At 31.6% G+C, this 20,219-nt stretch overlaps 1 protein-coding gene across 1 annotated transcript; it reads right to left on the reverse strand.

Annotated features, from left to right (window-relative positions):
- Positions 1 to 3,329: 3,329 nt before the first annotated feature.
- Positions 3,330 to 17,795, reverse strand: LOC115890612 (fasciculation and elongation protein zeta-2-like). Its single transcript, XM_030910890.1, is given in 8 exon segments — positions 3,330 to 3,402; positions 6,606 to 6,671; positions 6,760 to 6,835; positions 6,895 to 7,131; positions 7,133 to 7,146; positions 8,355 to 8,487; positions 8,549 to 8,680; positions 17,673 to 17,795. Coding segments are annotated over 8 exon segments (777 nt in total). The 5' UTR covers positions 17,775 to 17,795; the 3' UTR covers positions 3,330 to 3,385.
- Between the last annotated feature and the right edge of the window lie 2,424 nt (positions 17,796 to 20,219).

Genomic DNA, 20,219 nt, shown 5'->3' on the forward strand with positions numbered 1-20,219 from the left:
ACAGAGGGTTGTTTAAAAAAATAAATAACTTAATAAACATTATGTAATTATATGTTACATCGCTTTTGTACAAATTACTGCAAATATCTACCTATGATTTAAAACAATATAAAGTTATAATAATACTATTGTGTTTTAACTGTCAGTTTTTAAAATCGTTGAAATCTAAATATATTTTGTGTTAATATATTTTTAAAACACCTATTTTATTTATACATATAAACGTGTATGATTATTTAGTTATTGTTTAATTTTTCTATAGGGCTTTTGTGGTGATTAAAAACACCACATTTTTTATATACAGGGTGGCCCATTATTCCAAAAAAAATCATAAAATATCAGGATATAAAGATTAGATTTTTACACATTTTAAAAATATTTATTTTATTATACAGAGTGATTCAAACGTATAGTCCGAATCGCTCTGTATATTTTTAACAGAAATAATATTAAAATATGAGCTACAGCTAATAATATAGGCGTTTTACGGAATGAAGAGTCCCCTGTATATTGAGTTCTAAAGATATTTATTAGGAAAAAAATAAATTTGAATTACTTTGTGATAATCTGAAAAATATATACAAAGGAGAACAAAAGATTCTCTCTGAAAGATCCGAACATTTTTATAATTCAAGAACGTATTAAAAAAAATGTCCATTCACGCAGTATATTCGCAATTTTATACAAATAAAAAATAATTATATTTATATGACATACGATCAATACAAGTTTTTTAAAATAAATATCAAAAATCACAGAAAGCTGCAGGTTGGTATGAATCCACGTACACAACATTAAATACTACGCGATCGAAAAAAAAACGGCGTCACGGTAACCTTTATAATAAAAATGAACGATAATTTTTATCGCACCGTCAAAATTCGCCAAACTATACTATTTAAACGATGAAGTAGATTTGACTCGCTGGACTGTGTGACGCCGTTTTTTTTTTCGATCACACGGTATGTCTCTATATTAAATGATCAAAAAATACATCTATAATTATATAAACTTAGGTTCTAAGTCTAAAATAAAAGAAGTAGACTAGAATCAGATATGACACAATAAAATGCATTTTTTATAATAAATCAACTTCCTTTGATTGATTTTGTCCCTATCAATCTCTTTGATACAGCGTGTCCAAATCTTTTGACACAAACAGTGGTGGCCAAAAGTATGGAAACTTTTTACTTTTTAAAATATCACAGAAAATATTGCTATGCTTAAATTCTCAGGAATATAAATGAACAGCTTATCAGCAAATAAAAGTATTCCAAAAATTACACAGCGAAAAAATCTGTTTAGCAGTTTTTGTAGGAGAACAATAGATTTCTTGTGGCCAAAAGTATGGAAACCATAAATAAATACATTAAAATTATTTAGTTTAAGCTGATAAACGGTACGATTTGCTTCAGATAAATATAAACATCATGCCCAAGTCTAAATATTTCTCTACGGATTTAAAAAATAAAATAGTTGAATTACACAAGAGCGGTTATAAACAAATTCAAATAAGTAAAAATTTAAACATTTTAAAAGGCACCGTTTCGAAAATAATTTGTAAATTTAATAAAACAGGAAACGTTTCAACAGCTTTTAAGTCAGGAAGACCAAGAAAGTTGTGCAACCGGACAATGAAAGTAATGAAGAGAATATCAATGGGAGATCCAAGAAAAACATCCACAGACATTTCTCGAGAAAAGGGTGAAAGGGGAATATCGGTGTCTGCACGCATGGTGAGAAGAAGGTTGGATGACATGGGACTTTTTGGAAGAGTTGCGGTGAAGAAACCACTAATATCAAAGAAAAATAGGATGGCCCGCTTTAAATTTGCTCAAGATCATCTCACCTGGTCTTATCAGAAATGGAATACTGTACTGTTTAGCGACGAAACCAAGTTTCAACTGTTTGGTAGTGACGGGAGACGTTATGTCCGAAGACCAAAAGGTACACGGTACAGCCATAAGTACAAGATGCTCACAGTAAAACATGGGGGTGGGAGTATAATGGTATGGGGGTGTTTTTCTCGCTCAGATGTTGGTCCTCTTGTTAAAATTGATGGGATAATGGACCGTTTTTTGTAGAAAGACATATTGGAGAATAATATGCTGCCTCATGCTGATGAAGAAATGCCACTCAGATGGTTGTTCCAGTAAGACAATGATCCCAAGCACAAATCTCGGTTTGTTCAAAATTGGTTAAATGAACATAATGTTCCAGTAATGGATTGGCCCTCACAGTCTCCGGATCTTAACCCCATAGAAAATTTATGGGACCATTTGGATAGCAAAATTCGAAACCATTCTATTTCAAATAAAAATGAATTATGGGAAGTGCTAAAAACTGAATGGGCGGCCATTTCCAGTAAAGATTGTACGAGATTGATCGATTCGATGCCACGAAGATGTAGAGAAGTAATTCAAAGGGATATTCCACTAAATATTCGTAATTTTTATATTATCTTGAATTTTAATAAACATTCTTCTTAAGTTTCCATACTTTTGACCAAGAAAATATTCATAATTTTTTATATATTTTTTGATAGCTGTAATTTTTTATTTAAATGTATTAGGTTTTGTAGGAAATTATTTGTAGGTCACGATTATATAAGTCGTTTTATTTCATATTTTAATTTCTCAGCATAAATGACAAATTAAAAAATTTTCCATACTTTTGGCCACCACTGTATATTGGGAAAAGAACTCAAAAATTATTATTTTAACTACAGATAAACTAAAAAAAATAAAAAATATTATTTTCTATACAGTGAATTCGCTCAAAAGTAAAATGACTTTCTGAAGTAAAAAAATAAAACAATACTTAACCTTCAATCGAAAATATAAATTCTATTTTTTTTCCAATACGTGTCTAAATATCTTAAACAAACTGTACCCATAAATATTTTAAAATGCATTTTTTAAATTAAAAAAACTTATTTTTAATTCAAAGAATAATTATTTGAAAATAAAGAGGCATATATATTTTAGGGAAACTATATTGAGTTAACACTTCATTTATGTTTGATTAATCATAACAATAATATTTTTTCTTGAATATTCCTCATTTTATGTATGATCGAATAAAAACAATGTCATAGTAAGAAACGTCGTAATAAAGCCCAAATGAAAAAAAAAATGTATATACGTTATTTCGCTAAGCCTACCATGACATAGATTTTATTCGATCACACCGGTATATTAATCGCAAAAAATTACAAGGAAAAAAATGCAAAAATACCTTAATCAATAGTCAAAAAAATTTGTTGGAATCCATTCCTTCGTAACGTCATATATAGACGTCATATATCAGTGACAACTAAAAATATTTTGCTAGATCTGTCAAAAAAACCACTCTTGTGCGAGTTTATTCTATCCTAGGTATTGGTTTACGTTGGGCATATAACTAGAAAAAAAAGGTTGTTTTTAGCTATGTATATAGAAATTATCACTAGATTTTCTATTTAAGTTTAGTTTTATAACAATATGCAAAGTGTCCCAGAAATAAGTGCAAGTATTTTAACTGGTAGCAACCCTAGAAATACGCCTATATAACATTTTTTTTTGAAAATCCGCAATTTGTTGAAAAATTCTTTGGAAATTTTTTTAGTGTTTATTTAAAAATAATAATTTCTTGATAATATGGCAACATAGGTAGTAGATTAAATGTACAAGAAATTAAAAAATACCCCTTAAAATACTTGCACTTATTTCTGGGACACCCTGTATAAGTACTTGAAATAATATTATATAGATTGATTGCTGTAGCTATAGTCTGTTCAAAGAGCCAGGGAAGGTTCTGACAGACAGAACCGTGGCTAACGTCATATTCAAGGCCTGACTGTTTTGACAGTTCTACCGAAGTGGTCGAGAATTAGTAGTCGTAAACAAACCAATTGTTTTCATTAGTTTCGCAACAAATCTGTGTTTTTTACGCGTTTCTATGCTAATAAAATTATACTAAATAATTTTGAGTGAATAGCGAACTATCTAGATCCGATTCATAACATCGTACCCACGAAAAAAACTATACTTTCGGTAAAAATTATAGTAACACCGGCGATGCCGGCTGTGTATCCGGGCTAAGAAAAAGTTGGGGAATTTATATAAAAACATAATTAATAGAGTTAGTGTTAGTGTATAGTGTTAAACCAACGTAAGTGACGTGTATTTTTAGGTAAAACAGTTGTCGTTTCTTTATTTTTACTTTGTGAAATAAAAAAATGCTGCGACATTGTTCTGTGCCTGTGCCTTGTAGCAGCAATTATAATAAGTACTCAGGATCTGTCTACATTCTCTTTCCCAACAATATTAACTGTAACTAAGTCACGTCCAAAACCTACAGAAGATGCTGTGCCTACAATTTTTCCAAATCAACCCTCTTATATAACTGTGCATATTTCCCATAAAGAGAAAACATCCCGATGAAAGAAAACAAGATTTGGAAATTCAGGATGAAATAAATATTGAAAATTATTATTATTATTATGAAATGGCAATATATTTTAAAGAAATTAAATGATTTGTACTTTATTTCAGTATTTTATATAAAAAAATATCTTTATCATTTTATTTACGATTTATGGAAATGGTTACTTGAACATCGAACTACAAATTACTTAATGATAATATGTTAGGCAAACTTTTACAATTATTTTTAATTAAACTTTAAAATGTATTCTGCCCTTATCATATACAATACATTTTCTAAACTTGTCGATAAAGTATAGTTTTCAAATTTTTTAATATTTGGAAACTTTATCACAAGATATATTATTACTAGCTGCTAAATACTCGCTAACGCAATTTTAGGACATGCTTTTTATTATCTGGATTTTATTCTGTTCATCTTATGCTGTTGTTTATTTCATATTAATATTCGTGTTTTAGATCTAAATTTTAATGCTATTCAATTACTTTAACGCGATAAAAAGTTAATGTTATTTTTTAATACCTTTGTGTATAATATTTTTCATATTTATATCTGGCAAAACTATACTCTGTTTTTTTTCTCAGGTAAGATTTCGACAGACGATGACAGAAGAAAAGCAGATGACGTCCCATACCAATCTATTTATTTTACTAAAAAAAGTTTCTAATAATTTTTAAGTTATCTATGGATGGGTTTTAAATATAAATCCGTCATGCGTCGTGTCTTGTTGTTTTAACCAGTTTTATTGGTTTATTTAAAAATGACAGATCGTATTTCAATTTTATTGGTTTGATGGAACGATGCGTATGAACTCGCTCTTTAGATTTTGTCATTTTGACGCTTGTCAAAGTCTTGCCAAATTATAGGTTATAATTTTTGTGTCAACTTTTTGTTAAATACCCTGCGTTTTGGAAGATGATGCATTTTGATTCGTATTATTACGTGTGTTTTGTGTCTTTTTGAAGTCAAGTGGAGAGAAAAATCGGAGTGAAAATTAACTGTAGACCCAGAGCACAGTTTATGGTTAATACTCGCTGCCCAGGCAGAAAGTCTTATACACCCCATCGTTAAAGTTTGTATACCATTTCGTCGTAGATAAGTGCATCTCGTATATAAGGATCAAACTAAACACATACTAAAAACTGGAGTAGCTGTAAAATATCGACATCACACGATAGATAAATAATGGATTTTAGTACTGCAGAAAAATAATGTCAAGAGGTAACTGGTTTATTAAAAATTAAGATTAAAGTTAATTAATCAACCTTCAAGGTATAAAATTTGGTAGGTGTTATTATTAATAAAATAGTTTGTTTTATTTACCTATGTTGTTGTTTTATTTATTCCTGTGGAATATTGCAAATTTGTATTTGTACATAAGTTATATTGATAAATATAATCATAAATGCGGGTAGTTTCCATAAAGCTTGAAAGTAAAAAAATAGTTCTTTTTTATATTTTTTGGTATGTAGTGTCTTTTTTTTCTGTATGTAGTTTGTTTTGTATTAACACATACCGGTTTTATTAAATAAAAATAACTCGATTACATTTTTTCAGTTTTATACAGTTTTTTCACAATATTTTGAAGTAATCACTTGTCATCTTGTCAATCAAATTTTAAATATTTCCTGCTATGCGTTCCAGTTGTACCAACTTATTTCTTTGTAAAATAAAATAAACTACTTTGAAATTAAAATGACAGACACATCTATCACTGTCAAGGATCTTCTCGTTGGACAGACTATATCAATAAATACTATTATTTATGCAAAAACTATAGGCAGTACCATATGGCACAATTCAAAAGCCCGACTATTGCGGTGACGTCACAAATCGATGTCTCTGGCCTGTATCTCTTGTTGGTTATGACAGAATATCCAAAACCGACAGAAAATACAACTGACCGGTGAATTGGACAGATTTAAATTCTTATATTCTTGTAAAAAACTTAAAAGTAGTTTATTAAAACAGTACCATACAGGCTAAAAACACTATGAAATATGTTATAAGATCGAAAAAAAACGGCGTCAGCGATGGCTATGAAATGAAGATCGCTGTCATTTTATATATAAAATTATATGGGGAGGGAATGTCATAGATGTTCATTTCCAAGCTGCAAGCTAACTGGACGCCGTTTTTTTTCGATCGTACGGTAGTAAAAAGAACGGATCTTTTACCTTTTAATATATAATCTGTAAGCAAGGTGGGTACAGTGGGACTATCTTCATTAATAGCTTTTAGAACTAGAAACAATAAACAAATAAATATTAAAGAAAATTATTTAATTATAGCTATAAGATATATTTTATTCATAATAAAAAACAAACATACTTTTTATTAGAACTTGTAAAGTTTGATTATCTGGTGTACCATTATCTATATGGTAAGGAATGACAGTGGTCAAATACTGAAAAAGGCAGGGACAAAAATTAAAAGTTATATTTTGACCAAACTAAATAACATTACCTTTGGGTCCAGTCCACTGGGCGTTTTAACTGAATTACTTTTCGAACTTCTTTTCCTTTCAACGTGGTACTGCCTTCTCTTGTTCTGGACGGCCAACAACAGCGAAATGAAAGTGTTTTTGAGTTCTTTCTCATACTCAAGCTCGTCTCTGAGTGCCAGTTCCGTAATAAGAGTTTCTGAGAACTCTCTGATCAGTACTTCTAATTCAAGGAAGAGTTCATTTAGTTGAGATAGACTTCAGATCCTTCAATTCTAGAGAAAAAAAAAACAGAGAATGTATTAAAAAATCGTATTTTTGCTTTTTGAAGTATTAAGACAATAATATGGCAGGTGCGTCTCAAAAGTGACTCACCCCTTCAACTTTTTTTTTTTTTAGATAACAAAAGAGATTTGGTATGTTAGTATATGACATAAATTGAAGTTGATCTTTACGAGTTATCGCCGATTTCTTTTTAAATATTTCTCCTTTCTTATGGCCCTGTATTTACTTATGAGCACCAGTCAAGGTAAAAAAGATAACTGTCAAAGGAAGTTGTCATTTCAGAAATTTATCTATTTAGTACTTTTATTATTATTATTAAAAACCTCATACCTACATCGAAAATATTAGCCATGAACTATACTACCGAAGAAAAGTATTGATGATTAAATGGTATTATCAAGGAAATGGTTATCAAAAGTGTCGGACATGTTTGCTGCTCTGTATCCGAATAGACCGATACCTGGAAAATCTACAATCGCAAGGAATATCCAGAGATTTGAGACTAGGTGGTACCCTAATAAATAACTGAAGATAAGTGAAGTAAGGCATGAACAAAGAGAAGATGCAAGAAATGATATCGACTTGGAAGTTTTATTGTGCGTGGAAGGGAACGATGGAAAGATCAGCACAAGGAAGCTTGAGGATGAAATAGGAATAGATCACACTACAGCGTTTTCGGAATATTTGAACATCTTCTTAAATCCTAAAGTTCTAACAATTTAATAGTACCTACCTAAATTAATAAGTTATTGAATATTGTAATAATACTATAATTAACCTTGTAATTGATTACTTTATTTTACTTTAATTCATATTAATTTGTAATACATCTTTAAGATTTATGTAGGAATGAGTTTTCAATAATAATAAAGAACTAAATAGGTAGGTAAATTTCTGAAATGACAACTTCATTTGACAGTTATCTTTTACCTTGACTGGTGCTCATAAGTAAATACAGGGCCATAAGAAAGGAGAAATATTTAAAAAGAAATCGGCGATAACTCGTAAACAGCCAAATCAAAAATATCTAAAGTTATTCTTTTTGAATGTGGGTTTTAGTGCTCTTCAATAAACCTAAATAGAATTATTCTCTAAAATAATTAGGAAAGCCAATAACTGACCCCATTAAAATTTACATGGGATTTCCTATGTCCCGCCCGACGATGCAACACCCGGCATACATATTTATTTGACTTACTGTCTTCATATAAAGGAGATGCCAAAACTTCTTTAGCTTTTTCCATTACTTCGCTGTTCTCAAACGAATCCCTAGGACTCTCGTCCATAGAATATTCTTCTTCTTGCATCATGTCATCAATTTCTTGAATAACCTGCAAAAATATTAATAATTTTGTTGTAATCTGGTTTAAGCATAAATAAATAATGACATACTTCATCTGCTGTTTTTAAGGGTTCTGCTTCCTGTTGAATACCACCCAAAATAAGGGCGTGCATGTCCAAATCGTTGGCTACAGCCTCGTCTTCAGAGGAGAGGTCTAGGTCGTCTTCAGGTGTTTGTGGTTGCTGAAAAATTAAAAACAACACTCTCAAAATAAACCTTTTTTGATGTGTCAAAAAATAAGTTTCTGTATAATTTTTCTACAACTTGTTTCCAGACTAGGGCAACAAAAATTTGTTTTATCGCTGTTTAAATAGTTCAAATAAAATAAAATCAATGTAAGGCACACCAAGAAATAATACTCTTAAAATGTATCAGTTAATTGTTGAGTCATAGCTCTGGAAAGCCATATTAGTACATTCCTTGTGGTAAACATCGGAATCCGTATAAAAACTATCAAATTAAATTCCTAGATTGTGGTTAGTGTGCATCACTGAATTCAAGTAACAAACTATTTATGTAATTTTTATTTTTTTCCAAATTATATCTGAACTAACGTCGATATTTGGATGAAAATTGGTGACTGGGTTTTTTTTGATATTATAGATCATTTTTTTTTTCAATATCATCATGACTCCTACTTGTAGGGTACGCCACCTAAATGTTGTTTAAGTGTTGTTGAGAGTAACAATTTTTCGTCCATACTTGTGTGCACTACTTCACGAAAAAATATAGTACATTTCTGTCGATTTTAGTATCTTGGTAAAATCATAAATTTGGAAATATTTGTGACAAAGGTTCGACAAAAACTGTTTTATCATAAATTTTTAAGATTGAAAAAAAATTCAGACATAAATCTATTCCCAAAAAAAATATTCTCATGTTTTAGAATAGAATAGAATAGAATAGAATAATTTATTGATGTCAATACCATACAAATAGTGGCGTACATAAGTCAAAATATAAAATAAAATACATATATAAAACACAATTAACTTAAAAATTAACACAAAAGACATAAAGTTAAAACCATCATATTAGATGGGTATACAATGACAGTTATATATGTTGGAATATTGTATCAAAAATTTAAATTTACCGGCACCCTAGCGGAAGTAGATGAGAATGTCATATGGGAACTGTGTATGGGAATTATGGGTAATAAAAAGTAGTCTGAAATAAAAGATGGTGTGTGTTGTATCGAGTACAAAATAGGTCGTTTTGGTGTTTTATTTATCCTAAAATCTAATAGGTTATGGGCCCAGACACCAGCCCAAAACGCGAGTTTCGGTAGTTACGGCAAGTTTACGGAATTTCGGTAGTTACGGAGTGAAAGGGAAGAGAAAAAACGTCGTTTTTCGTTGCGTCGTAATCGGGTATCGGTGGCGTTCCTTTTTTCACAAGATGGCCGTCAACTATTTGGCAAGCGTTCCGAAGCTAGTTGGTCGAGAAAACTACGACGAATGGTGCTTTGCGGTAGAAAACGTTTTTGTACTCGAGGGACTTTCTAAATGTTTGGAAGGCACCGAGACAGACAGTGTACTTCTGGCAAAAGCTAAAGCGAAGTTCGTGTTGACATTAGATCCTTCCTTATATGTGCATGTTAAAGACGCGGCCACATGCAATGAAGCTATGAAAAAGATCCAATCACTCTATGAAGATGTGGGATTTACCAGAAAAATAGGGCTTTTGCGACATTTAATATCCTTGAGATTGAGTAGTTGTGAAAATATGGAGTCGTACGTGAATCAAGTGATTGAAACATCACAGAAGTTAAGGAAAACCAAGTTTGATATAAGCGAAGAATGGGTAGGTTCCCTTCTGCTGGCCGGTTTACCAGACAAGTACGCCCCCATGTTGATGGCGATCGAGCATGCAGGAATCGCAATCACAACAGATACCATCAAAAGTAAATTGCTTGATATGCAAGAAGAAAACTCTGGCAGTGTCGGCAAAGCAGGTGCCTTTGCAGCAAGCGGTAGTAACTTCAGAAATCAGTCAAGAGGTGGCAGTAATTCTAACAGAAAAGTGTCAATTAACAGTAGTAATCAATCTGTGGATGACCGGCGTGATTCTGACAGACGCCAAATTGACAGAAGTAAAATAATTTGTTTCAAATGTAAACAACCTGGACATTTTAAGTCGAAATGCCCAAATTTAAGTGTTTCTTCGTCGAATTCTTCGAAATATGCTTTCAGTGCTGTATTTTTAAGCGGAAAATACAATAAGAATGATTTTTATTTGGACTCTGGTGCGAGTAGGCATATGTCTCCCAATGAAAATGCATTATACAACAAGAGAAAACCAGACATTGAAGAAATTACTGTTGCTAACCACGAAAAATTAGCAGTGAAATGTTTAGGCGATATGGACATTTCTACAAGTGTAAAAGACACACAGAACAATATAACTGTTTATGGTGTTTTGTGCGTGCCTAATCTGACGACAAATCTTTTGTCAGTGAGTGAACTGATTGCTAAAGGAAATAGAGTGTCATTTAACCAAGAAGGTTGTTCGATATACAGTAGGAATAACGACTTGGTGGCTACAGCAACTCTAGTTGGAGGTGTGTATAAAGTAAACATGAAAGTTGAAAAATGTATGCTTGCAGCGTGCGATGACAGTGAACTTTGGCACAGGAGGCTTGCACACATAAATTGCCAAGACTTAAACAAGATGAAACACTGTGTAAGTGGCATGGAGTTGAAAGGAGTAGCAAGAATTGACAAGTCAAATTGTGTGGTATGTTGTGAAGGCAAACAAACCAGGCTACCTTTCCCAACCACAGGAACACGAAGCAACCAAGTGCTTGAAGTTATACATGGAGATGTTTGTGGACCTATGGAGACGATTTCTATTGGTGGCTCAAAATATTTTTTACTTTTAGTCGATGACTTTACAAGAATGTCATTTGTCTATTTTTTGAAGACAAAGGATGAGGTGTTCAAGTATTTCCAGGAATTTAAAACAATGGTCGAAAAACAACAAGGCAGAAACATCAAGATATTCCGCAGTGACCAAGGTGGTGAGTTCTGTAGCAATAAGTTCGAGAGATTTTTTCAGGAAGAAGGTATTATACACCAGAAGACGAACGCTTATACTCCTGAACAAAATGGACTTTCAGAAAGACACAATCGAACATTGGTTGAAAAAGCAAGATGTTTACTGTATGATGCAGGTCTACCAAAAAGATTTTGGGCAGAGGCAGTAAATACCGCTAACTATCTACGGAATAGATGCATAGCCAGTGGACTAAATGGAAAAACACCCTTTGAGAAGTGGACAGGGAAGAAACCGGATGTTTCAGGTCTAAGAATCTTTGGCAGTACAGTAATGGCTCATATTCCTAAAGAGAAGCGTCTTAAATTTGACAAAAAAGCTTGTAAACATATTTTAGTTGGTTTTTCAGATCATATCAAGGGTTATAGGATCTACAACCCAGACACTGATGATGTAACAACAAGCAGAGATGTTATTATACATGAAAACCTGAAAACCAATAAAATGAATGTTAGCTATGGCAGTGAAGTAACAGAGGAGTCAGTTGAAGTGGGGGAAAATAAGCAAAATACACAGGTTAGTGAAAACAGCTTACATAGTTCACTTGACAGTCTATATCAACAGTCAGAAGAACAATCTTCAGTTCATATGGACTCTACAGACAGTGACTATGAACCAGATGTGCCAGACACGACTTTGTCTGATCCAGAAGCAGCAAGACGATCTCAGAGGCCAAGGCGAGAAAAGCAGTTCACTGATTATGTTACGTATCTAACTACTGCTGAGCAAAATGAAAGTATTGTTCCCGAAGAAGTTCTAGTGACAGATGATACTCCTGTGAGTGTTCTAGAAGCCATGTCGAGGCCAGATCATGCAGAATGGAAGCGAGCTATTGAAGAGGAACTAGCTTCTTTTGAAGAAAACAACGCTTGGGAAATTGTGGACAAGCCAAAGGACGCCACAATAGTGAAGTGTAAGTGGGTGTTCAAAAAGAAGTGTGATAGTGAAGGTGATGTTAGATATAGAGCTCGTTTGGTAGCTAAAGGTTTTTCTCAGAAACCAGGGGTGGACTACAATGAAACTTTTTCTCCTGTAGTGAGACATTCTAGTTTAAGGTTATTATTTGCATTGTCTTTAAAGTTAGACTTAGAAATAACACATTTAGATGTAAAAACAGCTTTTTTGAATGGTTATTTACAGGAAATAGTCTACATGGAACAACCAGAATGTTTTGTAACTAAGGGTAATGAGAGTAAAGTGTGTAAACTGAATAGAGCCATATATGGTTTGAAGCAATCATCAAGAGCTTGGAATCTTAGGGTTAATGAAGTTTTATTAAAATTAAATTTTAAAAGGTCAATATTTGAACCCTGTATTTATACAAAAAAGGATAACAATCTCTTGACAATAATTGCTCTTTATGTTGACGATTTTTTAATTTTTTCTAATGATTGTAAAAACAGTAAAATTTTAAAAGAATGTTTAAGTTCTGAATTTAAAATTAAAGATTTGGGTCAAGTTAAACAATTTTTGGGTATGACTATTTGTAAAAAAAAGGATTGTTTAATGTTAAGTCAAGAAAATTATGTTAATCAGGTTCTTAAAAGATTTAATATGCTAGATTGTAAAAGTGTTACTACTCCAATGGAAAGTTTTGATTTTAATGAAAATAATTGTGATACAAATGTTAATAATTGTCAATATCAAAAACTAATAGGTAGTTTAATGTATTTAGCAGTATTAACACGTCCAGACATATCGTTTAGTGTTAGTTTTCTTAGTAAATTTAACAATTGTAATAACAGTTATCATTGGAAATGTGCAAAAAGAGTACTGAGATATTTGAAAGGAACAAAAAATTATGTAATTAAATTTACTAAGGATGATATAAATTTGCTAGGATATGTTGATGCTGATTGGGGATCAGATAAAGCTGATAGAAAGTCTTATACTGGATATATTTTTAAGCTTTCAGGTGGCCCCATATCATGGAAAAGTTCGAAGCAGAAAACTGTAGCCTTATCCAGCACGGAGGCAGAATATATGGCACTCAGTGATGCTTCTAAAGAGGCCATATATTTACGCAATTTAGTTTACGAGCTGACTGATAAATTGGATAGTGTAACAATTTTTAATGATAATCAGAGTGCCATTAAGTTATCAATGAATCCAATTTTTCATGAACGCTCTAAACATATAGATATCAGGTATCATTTTATAAGAGAAACAGTTGATAAAAACACTATTCAGTTAAAATATTTAGAAACAGAAAATATGATAGCTGATATATTAACAAAAAGTGTTGGAGGTACAAAACATATGTATTTTGTAAAGGGGTTAGGTTTAGAAAAAGGTTAGTTATTTTTATATTTTTGATAAGTGGGGGTGTTGGAATATTGTATCAAAAATTTAAATTTACCGGCACCCTAGCGGAAGTAGATGAGAATGTCATATGGGAACTGTGTATGGGAATTATGGGTAATAAAAAGTAGTCTGAAATAAATGATGGTGTGTGTTGTATCGAGTACAAAATAGGTCGTTTTGGTGTTTTATTTATCCTAAAATCTAATAATATATTCTAGTTAATACATTGTAAATATAAATATAGAGATTGGGAGTTTCCAGTTCCCCACATTCTGTTGTAGAAGGAATTTCCATCAAGTGAGATTAATATGTATATCACTTGAAAGAAACTCCCCTCGTGTCATACAGTGGATTATCAAGTAACCAGCCACGAACCCTGCCCTTAAACACCTTATCGGACAATAGTTTATACCCATCCGGGAGTTTATTGTAAAACTTCACACCCCAGTATCTAGGTCCATCTCAGGACCTTTCTAATCTATGTATAGGGATACTGAGGTGCTCCGCCCTACGAGTGTCATGAGAGCCGTGCTGAGCATTTGTGGGATATTTTTCCGTATTGGCTTTAACATATAATAGATTTTCCAATATATAAAGATTTGGGAGAGTAAGTATATTTAACATTTTAAAGGTTTCCCTGCAATCCCTGTAGCCCAATCCTCCGACAACTCTCACAGCCCTCCTCTAAAGCGCGAAACCCTGCGCCACTGAGGTGCGTGACCCCAAGCCAAAACAGCGTAGGACATCACAGAATGAAAAAAGAGCGTAGTAAAGCCGTCCGCAATACGCAACAGGAAACAAAGTACCTGACAAATTACGCAGAACGAAGAGCGCGCTTCTTAGCTTCTTGCATAGTTGCTCAATATGAGCATTCCATCTCATTTCACTGTCCAACTGAACCCCTAAAAATGGAACAGATTCCCCGGAGAAGCGACAGTCCTCAGGCACACTCCTCAAAGAAAAAAATTACACGATTTGTTTTGGCCTCATTTAAAACTAGGTTATTTTTCCGGAACCAGTCAGCCGCCCTCGCTTGAGCGTCATCCGCGCCTCCTCTAGGTCTTTTTAGTTCTTTTCCTCTGACCGAGACCGCTGTATCATCTGCGAATAAAACGTAGTGGTCGTCACGTCGGATATGTGGTAAGTTGTTTATATAAATCAAAAAAGTAAAGGGCCCAGTACTGAGCCTTGTGGGACACCATTTTTAAGAGGTCTTGGGTTCGACCACACACCATCAACGACCACTCTCTCTATTCTGTCCCCATGTAGGATTTCAAAAGGGCAACACTACCCTCACTAAATTTTATAATAGTCGAGTTTTTAATGAGCAACTCGTGAGACACTAATAATCGAAGGCTTTACTTAAATCGCAAAATACCGCGCCAACATGTTCTCTACCCTCAAAGCCATCCAAGATGAATGACACGAGGTCCAGAATAGCCAGCACAGTGCTGCGTCCGGACCTGAAGCCGAACTGTTGGTCGTTCAGCAATAAGAGGTCTCTTCAAAGGAATAACGCCAAAAATAAAAATAACGGTTTAAACTACACTATTTCAAAGTAAGTTTTCTCAATATAAAAATAAATTAACTAGAACTTTCTTAAGGCCAATTGGATGTAATAATCCAAGAAAATAGGTCTTCAAATACGAAGTTTTGGTAAAAACTTGAATTTTTGATATGTTACTTTGGAAGATCTAAAAACGAATTGTGAAAGATTTTTTTTACATTCACCCCCAGAAGGGGTGAAATAAATAAACAAAATTATTTTTTCTCGAGAAATTCGAGAAACATTAAAAACTAGAAAAAAAAAAGTTGTAGAGCATCCAATTTTACATAAAAATTGTCTCTAAATTTTTTACTCAAATCAAAATTAACCGAGATAGGGTGGCTAGAAGCTATAGGGGACAGCTTTTATTGAAACCCCGGGGTGAATTTAAAAAAATCTTGATTAAAATTTATAATTTCCCAAGCAAATTGAATAAAAATGTTAAATACATATATGAATTTTTCCGCAACTTACATATATATTTTTTTACATTTCTACTATAATCCCCTAGCTTCTAGCCACCCTATCTCGGTTAAGTTTAATCTCACCCCTTCTTGAGGGTGAATTTAAAAAAAAATCTTTCACATTTCTTTTTTAGATCTTTCAAAAAATGAAAAATTCAAGTTTTTACCTAAACTTCGGCGTATTTGAAGGCCCATTTTCTTGGACCAGTAAGCGTCATCAAAAGGTAAAGAAAAGTACGGGTTAGGTAAATGACGTCAAGGGCTTGACCTCGCCGAAATTATCATCCACTGTCATTTACCAGCCGTCTTTGACACCGTTTTTTTTTATCGTATGTTTATAATATGTAAAATTAGTAGTTAATTGTGATTTACCCGTATAAGTCGTATAACATTACAGAATTCATACATATTACACTAAAAAATAAAAGAAGAATTTTGGATAATAAGTGTTATTCTTTTCAAAATCAATTGTTATTATGTGTCATCTGACTGACAATCATAATATACACCAGATGTGCGTTATTTTTTTTATTTCGCCTTTCTAAATAATTTGTCCCACACACATTGTGCTTAGTATGGAGAGAGACAAATATATACGGTACATTTATACCAAACGATAATGGCAGACGAGGACTACCTCATCTGTTAAAATAATTATTTTAAATTAGAGCTCGCTTGTTAATGACGTTTGTCGTTTCGAAGAACTGTAACACAGCTTTTTTTAACACGTGAACGCTTCAAAAATATTATACAGGGTTCTGCAACAGTACACCGGGCATTTGTAAGTCATTTAAAAAGACTACTTAGAGATTTTTTACTAGGCTCTATTTCAAAAAACTATTTTAACTTCTACAGGGTAACTCAAAAAAGTGTGAGTAAATTGAGAGGCTTTTTTACAAAAAAAAAACAGTAAAATACCAGGCAAAAGTCTTTAGGTGGCTTTGATAAAAATTTACTGTTGAAAAAATAATACAGCGAATATCTACGAAACCGTTAAAAATATGGAAATACTTTAAACACAAAAAATGTTCATTTTTTGATTCTGCATCTAAATAAAAAATAATATACACGATGTTCCATTTAAAAAACTTAGAAACATTATTTATACTTTAGAAAGTTTGGCGTGGAATTTTGAACGCCCTGTATAATTTAAGATTACGATATTTAAATTAAAGTAAGTACACACGAACTATAATAAATACCTAGTATTTATTATAGAACTATAATAAATACCTAGTTTAAACAAGTTATTGCCGTTTAAAGCTAGTAATTATTTAAAATAAAATTTTAGACACTCTGTATGAGGTAGTATAATTTTTATTATTGCAACACAATAACTGATCAATAAATAAACTTCAGTAAATATTTAGTATTAAAAACTTTGATACCCTTGGAGAAATGAAGCCTTAAAATTTTGACTGCAATTTCACAAAATTGAAAATATTTCTAAAACGGTAAGGTTTAAGGTTTAAGTGTAATAAACCTTTATCAAATTAACCTTATTTTTAATCGTAGAAACTAAAAATGTAATAATAAACAGGGTGTTCCATTTAAAAAAATACAACTTTGATATTTTTTATTTATTTGGGACACTCTGTATCCTGTAAAAATATTTTTAAATTGTAGCTCTAATAGTCCTTCAACGAACCCAAAACTTACAATATGTAAAAATCTAATCGTTTAGCTACAATACTCCGTGTCGTATGTGGTGAACAACCCTGTATACGCATTTGAACAAAAAACCATGCCAAAAATTGGTAATAATAAAATGGCAGATAATAAAAAAAAGAAACTAATATTTACCTGTTCTAAATGTAGGGAATCGATCTGTAATTTCCTGGCATACGATTTGGACCAATCGATTGGCAGAATGTTTCCAAAATTTCCCGTAATCGTCCACCACATCCTGCAAAAAAAATAGTGCTGAGTCAGCCATATCACTTTACAAATTAAACGTAACGATGATGTACTATGTACTTATTTGTTTTTACAATTAGATCATTGTGGTTTAATTGTGGAAGAATAGTGTTATATTTAAGATTGGAAGTAAATATTAATAAAATATTAAACAGTATTTTAATGCAATATAGTATAAGTTATACAAGGTATAACATTATTTTATATACGATACAAAGCAAAATTCAAAGAGTTTTTTGCTATAGACAGTATTATTCTGTCAACTTCCTGTCTAACATCGCCTACGTACTTCCGTTTCACGTACTCATCACGAAATTTATTTTATTTGCCAATAATTTGATAATCTACAGACTTGTTAAATACTACATATTATATGTGAATGCGATAAATTTTAAACCCTTAAATGTTCGAATTAAAGAACATAAAGATTATTTTTTAAGACAGGGAGATTTTCACAAATCTAAGATTTGTCAGCATTCATGGAACACAGGGCACAGAATAAATTTTAATAACGCCACAATTGTAATGAAAGAAGCGATAGCCTCTCTAAAAGAAAAATAAAAGAGGTTTTTTTAATTCAATCTAATAAAAATAAATTTGTAGATGTTAGTAATGTATGGCAACCGCTTCTTTGATTTTAAAGAACATAACGTAAATAAACATAACATACGTAAAAATTAAAAATAATCATACAGAAAATTTGGGGTTTTTTTGGTTTTACCTTATTAAGTAATTGTTATCAGGTAGTAATTGTTAAGTTTAACTTGATAAAATGGTCATTTTAACAGAACGTCAACGGTTTTTTGTAGACGTATCTGTTTTAATAAACTAAAGTGTTCTCGAATAGTTGAATTTAAATATTTTAAATAAATTTTTCTTTATTCTTTATATTTTTTTTTGCTTCCGACGACGGAAAGAGATAAACTTTCCAAAACGTTAAGAATTTTTTTGTTTGTTAGGCGAATTTGTATATCTGTAAATCTAACTTGTGATAAGTAGATTCCGTTTGGGATTAACGCAGAAGTGTTAACAAAAAAATAACTATTTTATTTTGTAGATTTTCTTGCAGTGGCGAAATACTCATATAGGATTTTTTTTATTCTTTGTATTTTTTTGCTTCCGACGACGGAAAGAGATAAACTGTCCGAAACGTTAGACATTTTTTTGTTGGTTAGGCAAATTTGTATATATCTGTAAACCTAACTTCTGACAAGTAGTTTCCGTTTGGATCAACGCCAGAAGTGTTTACAAAAAATAACTATTTTATTTTGTAGATTTTCTTGCAGTGGCGAAATTCCCATATAGGATTTTCTTGGTGAAATGGAATACTTATTTACTTTTTTTATTTTTAACATCATTTTTATTTAATTATGAACATTTTTCAACTATTACATGTCAGAGTTATATCAATAAATTAATCAAATAACAAAACACTTCCTGTGCCCAAAAAATTTAAATAAATTTAAATTTCAGACCACAATTAGATATAATACACCACCAACATTTTGCAATCGAAACAAAAATTTAAATCCAAAAAGGATAAAACCAAACAATTTGAAATTTAAATTTACGTCCATATATCATGATGCCCTATTTTACAATTTATATGATATGGCTTGACTGCATAGAGTTTCAAATGTGCATATTTGAACTACTTTATTATGGTTTATCAAAATTGACAAGCTAAAACCTATAAATGTTGAATAAATATTGAGTTATTCCGATTTTATTTCCATAGAAAAATTTGATAGATTATTTTTTATATATATAATGGCAATAGAAAATATTACTTAGTAGGGACACCATCTATAAGTTGATATTATGTATTTTTATACTGTTGTTGCTTTTATTGGATATGGCAGAGATAAACTTCTCGACCTAAAAGCATCTTTGCTAGAGTTATTGTCTACAAACAACAATAATATACCTTTTCAATGATAGTGATATAACAAAAAAATAGCCACTATTTCAGATGTCACTCCGTCTGTGTTGACGAGGATTAAAAGCAAAGGCATGCTTTTATGCTAAAATTGCTGTAAATGTCTTCTTCAAAAGGGAATATTTCCAATAAAAATAAAGCTAATTGAGATGAATCAAAAAAACAAACTATCGAGAAAAGATGCACCTTAATGATACAGTGGTTTTTAAATTCTTTACTTTGTTCAATAATTCCACAGGGCGTTTCAAAGTTTCGCCCAAATAACAACATTTTGTTTTTCCTCGTATAATAGACAGACGGAGAATTGGATGTTTAATTTAACAAGGAGCCTAAAAGCTATATAATCTGGCTACACATTGCTTAAAAAATCATCAAAATCGGTGCACTAGAACAAAATATATTGAACTTTAAAATAGAAGAAAATTTTAAGGTTTATCCAGAATCAATGTTTATTTTCTCTGTCGTATAATGATGTGTATAAAATTTTTAAGTAC

Source organism: Sitophilus oryzae, unplaced genomic scaffold (genome assembly GCF_002938485.1).
Source record: "Sitophilus oryzae breed Bouriz unplaced genomic scaffold, Soryzae_2.0 scaffold_889_pilon_pilon, whole genome shotgun sequence".
Taxonomy (NCBI): Eukaryota; Metazoa; Arthropoda; class Insecta; order Coleoptera; family Curculionidae; genus Sitophilus; species Sitophilus oryzae.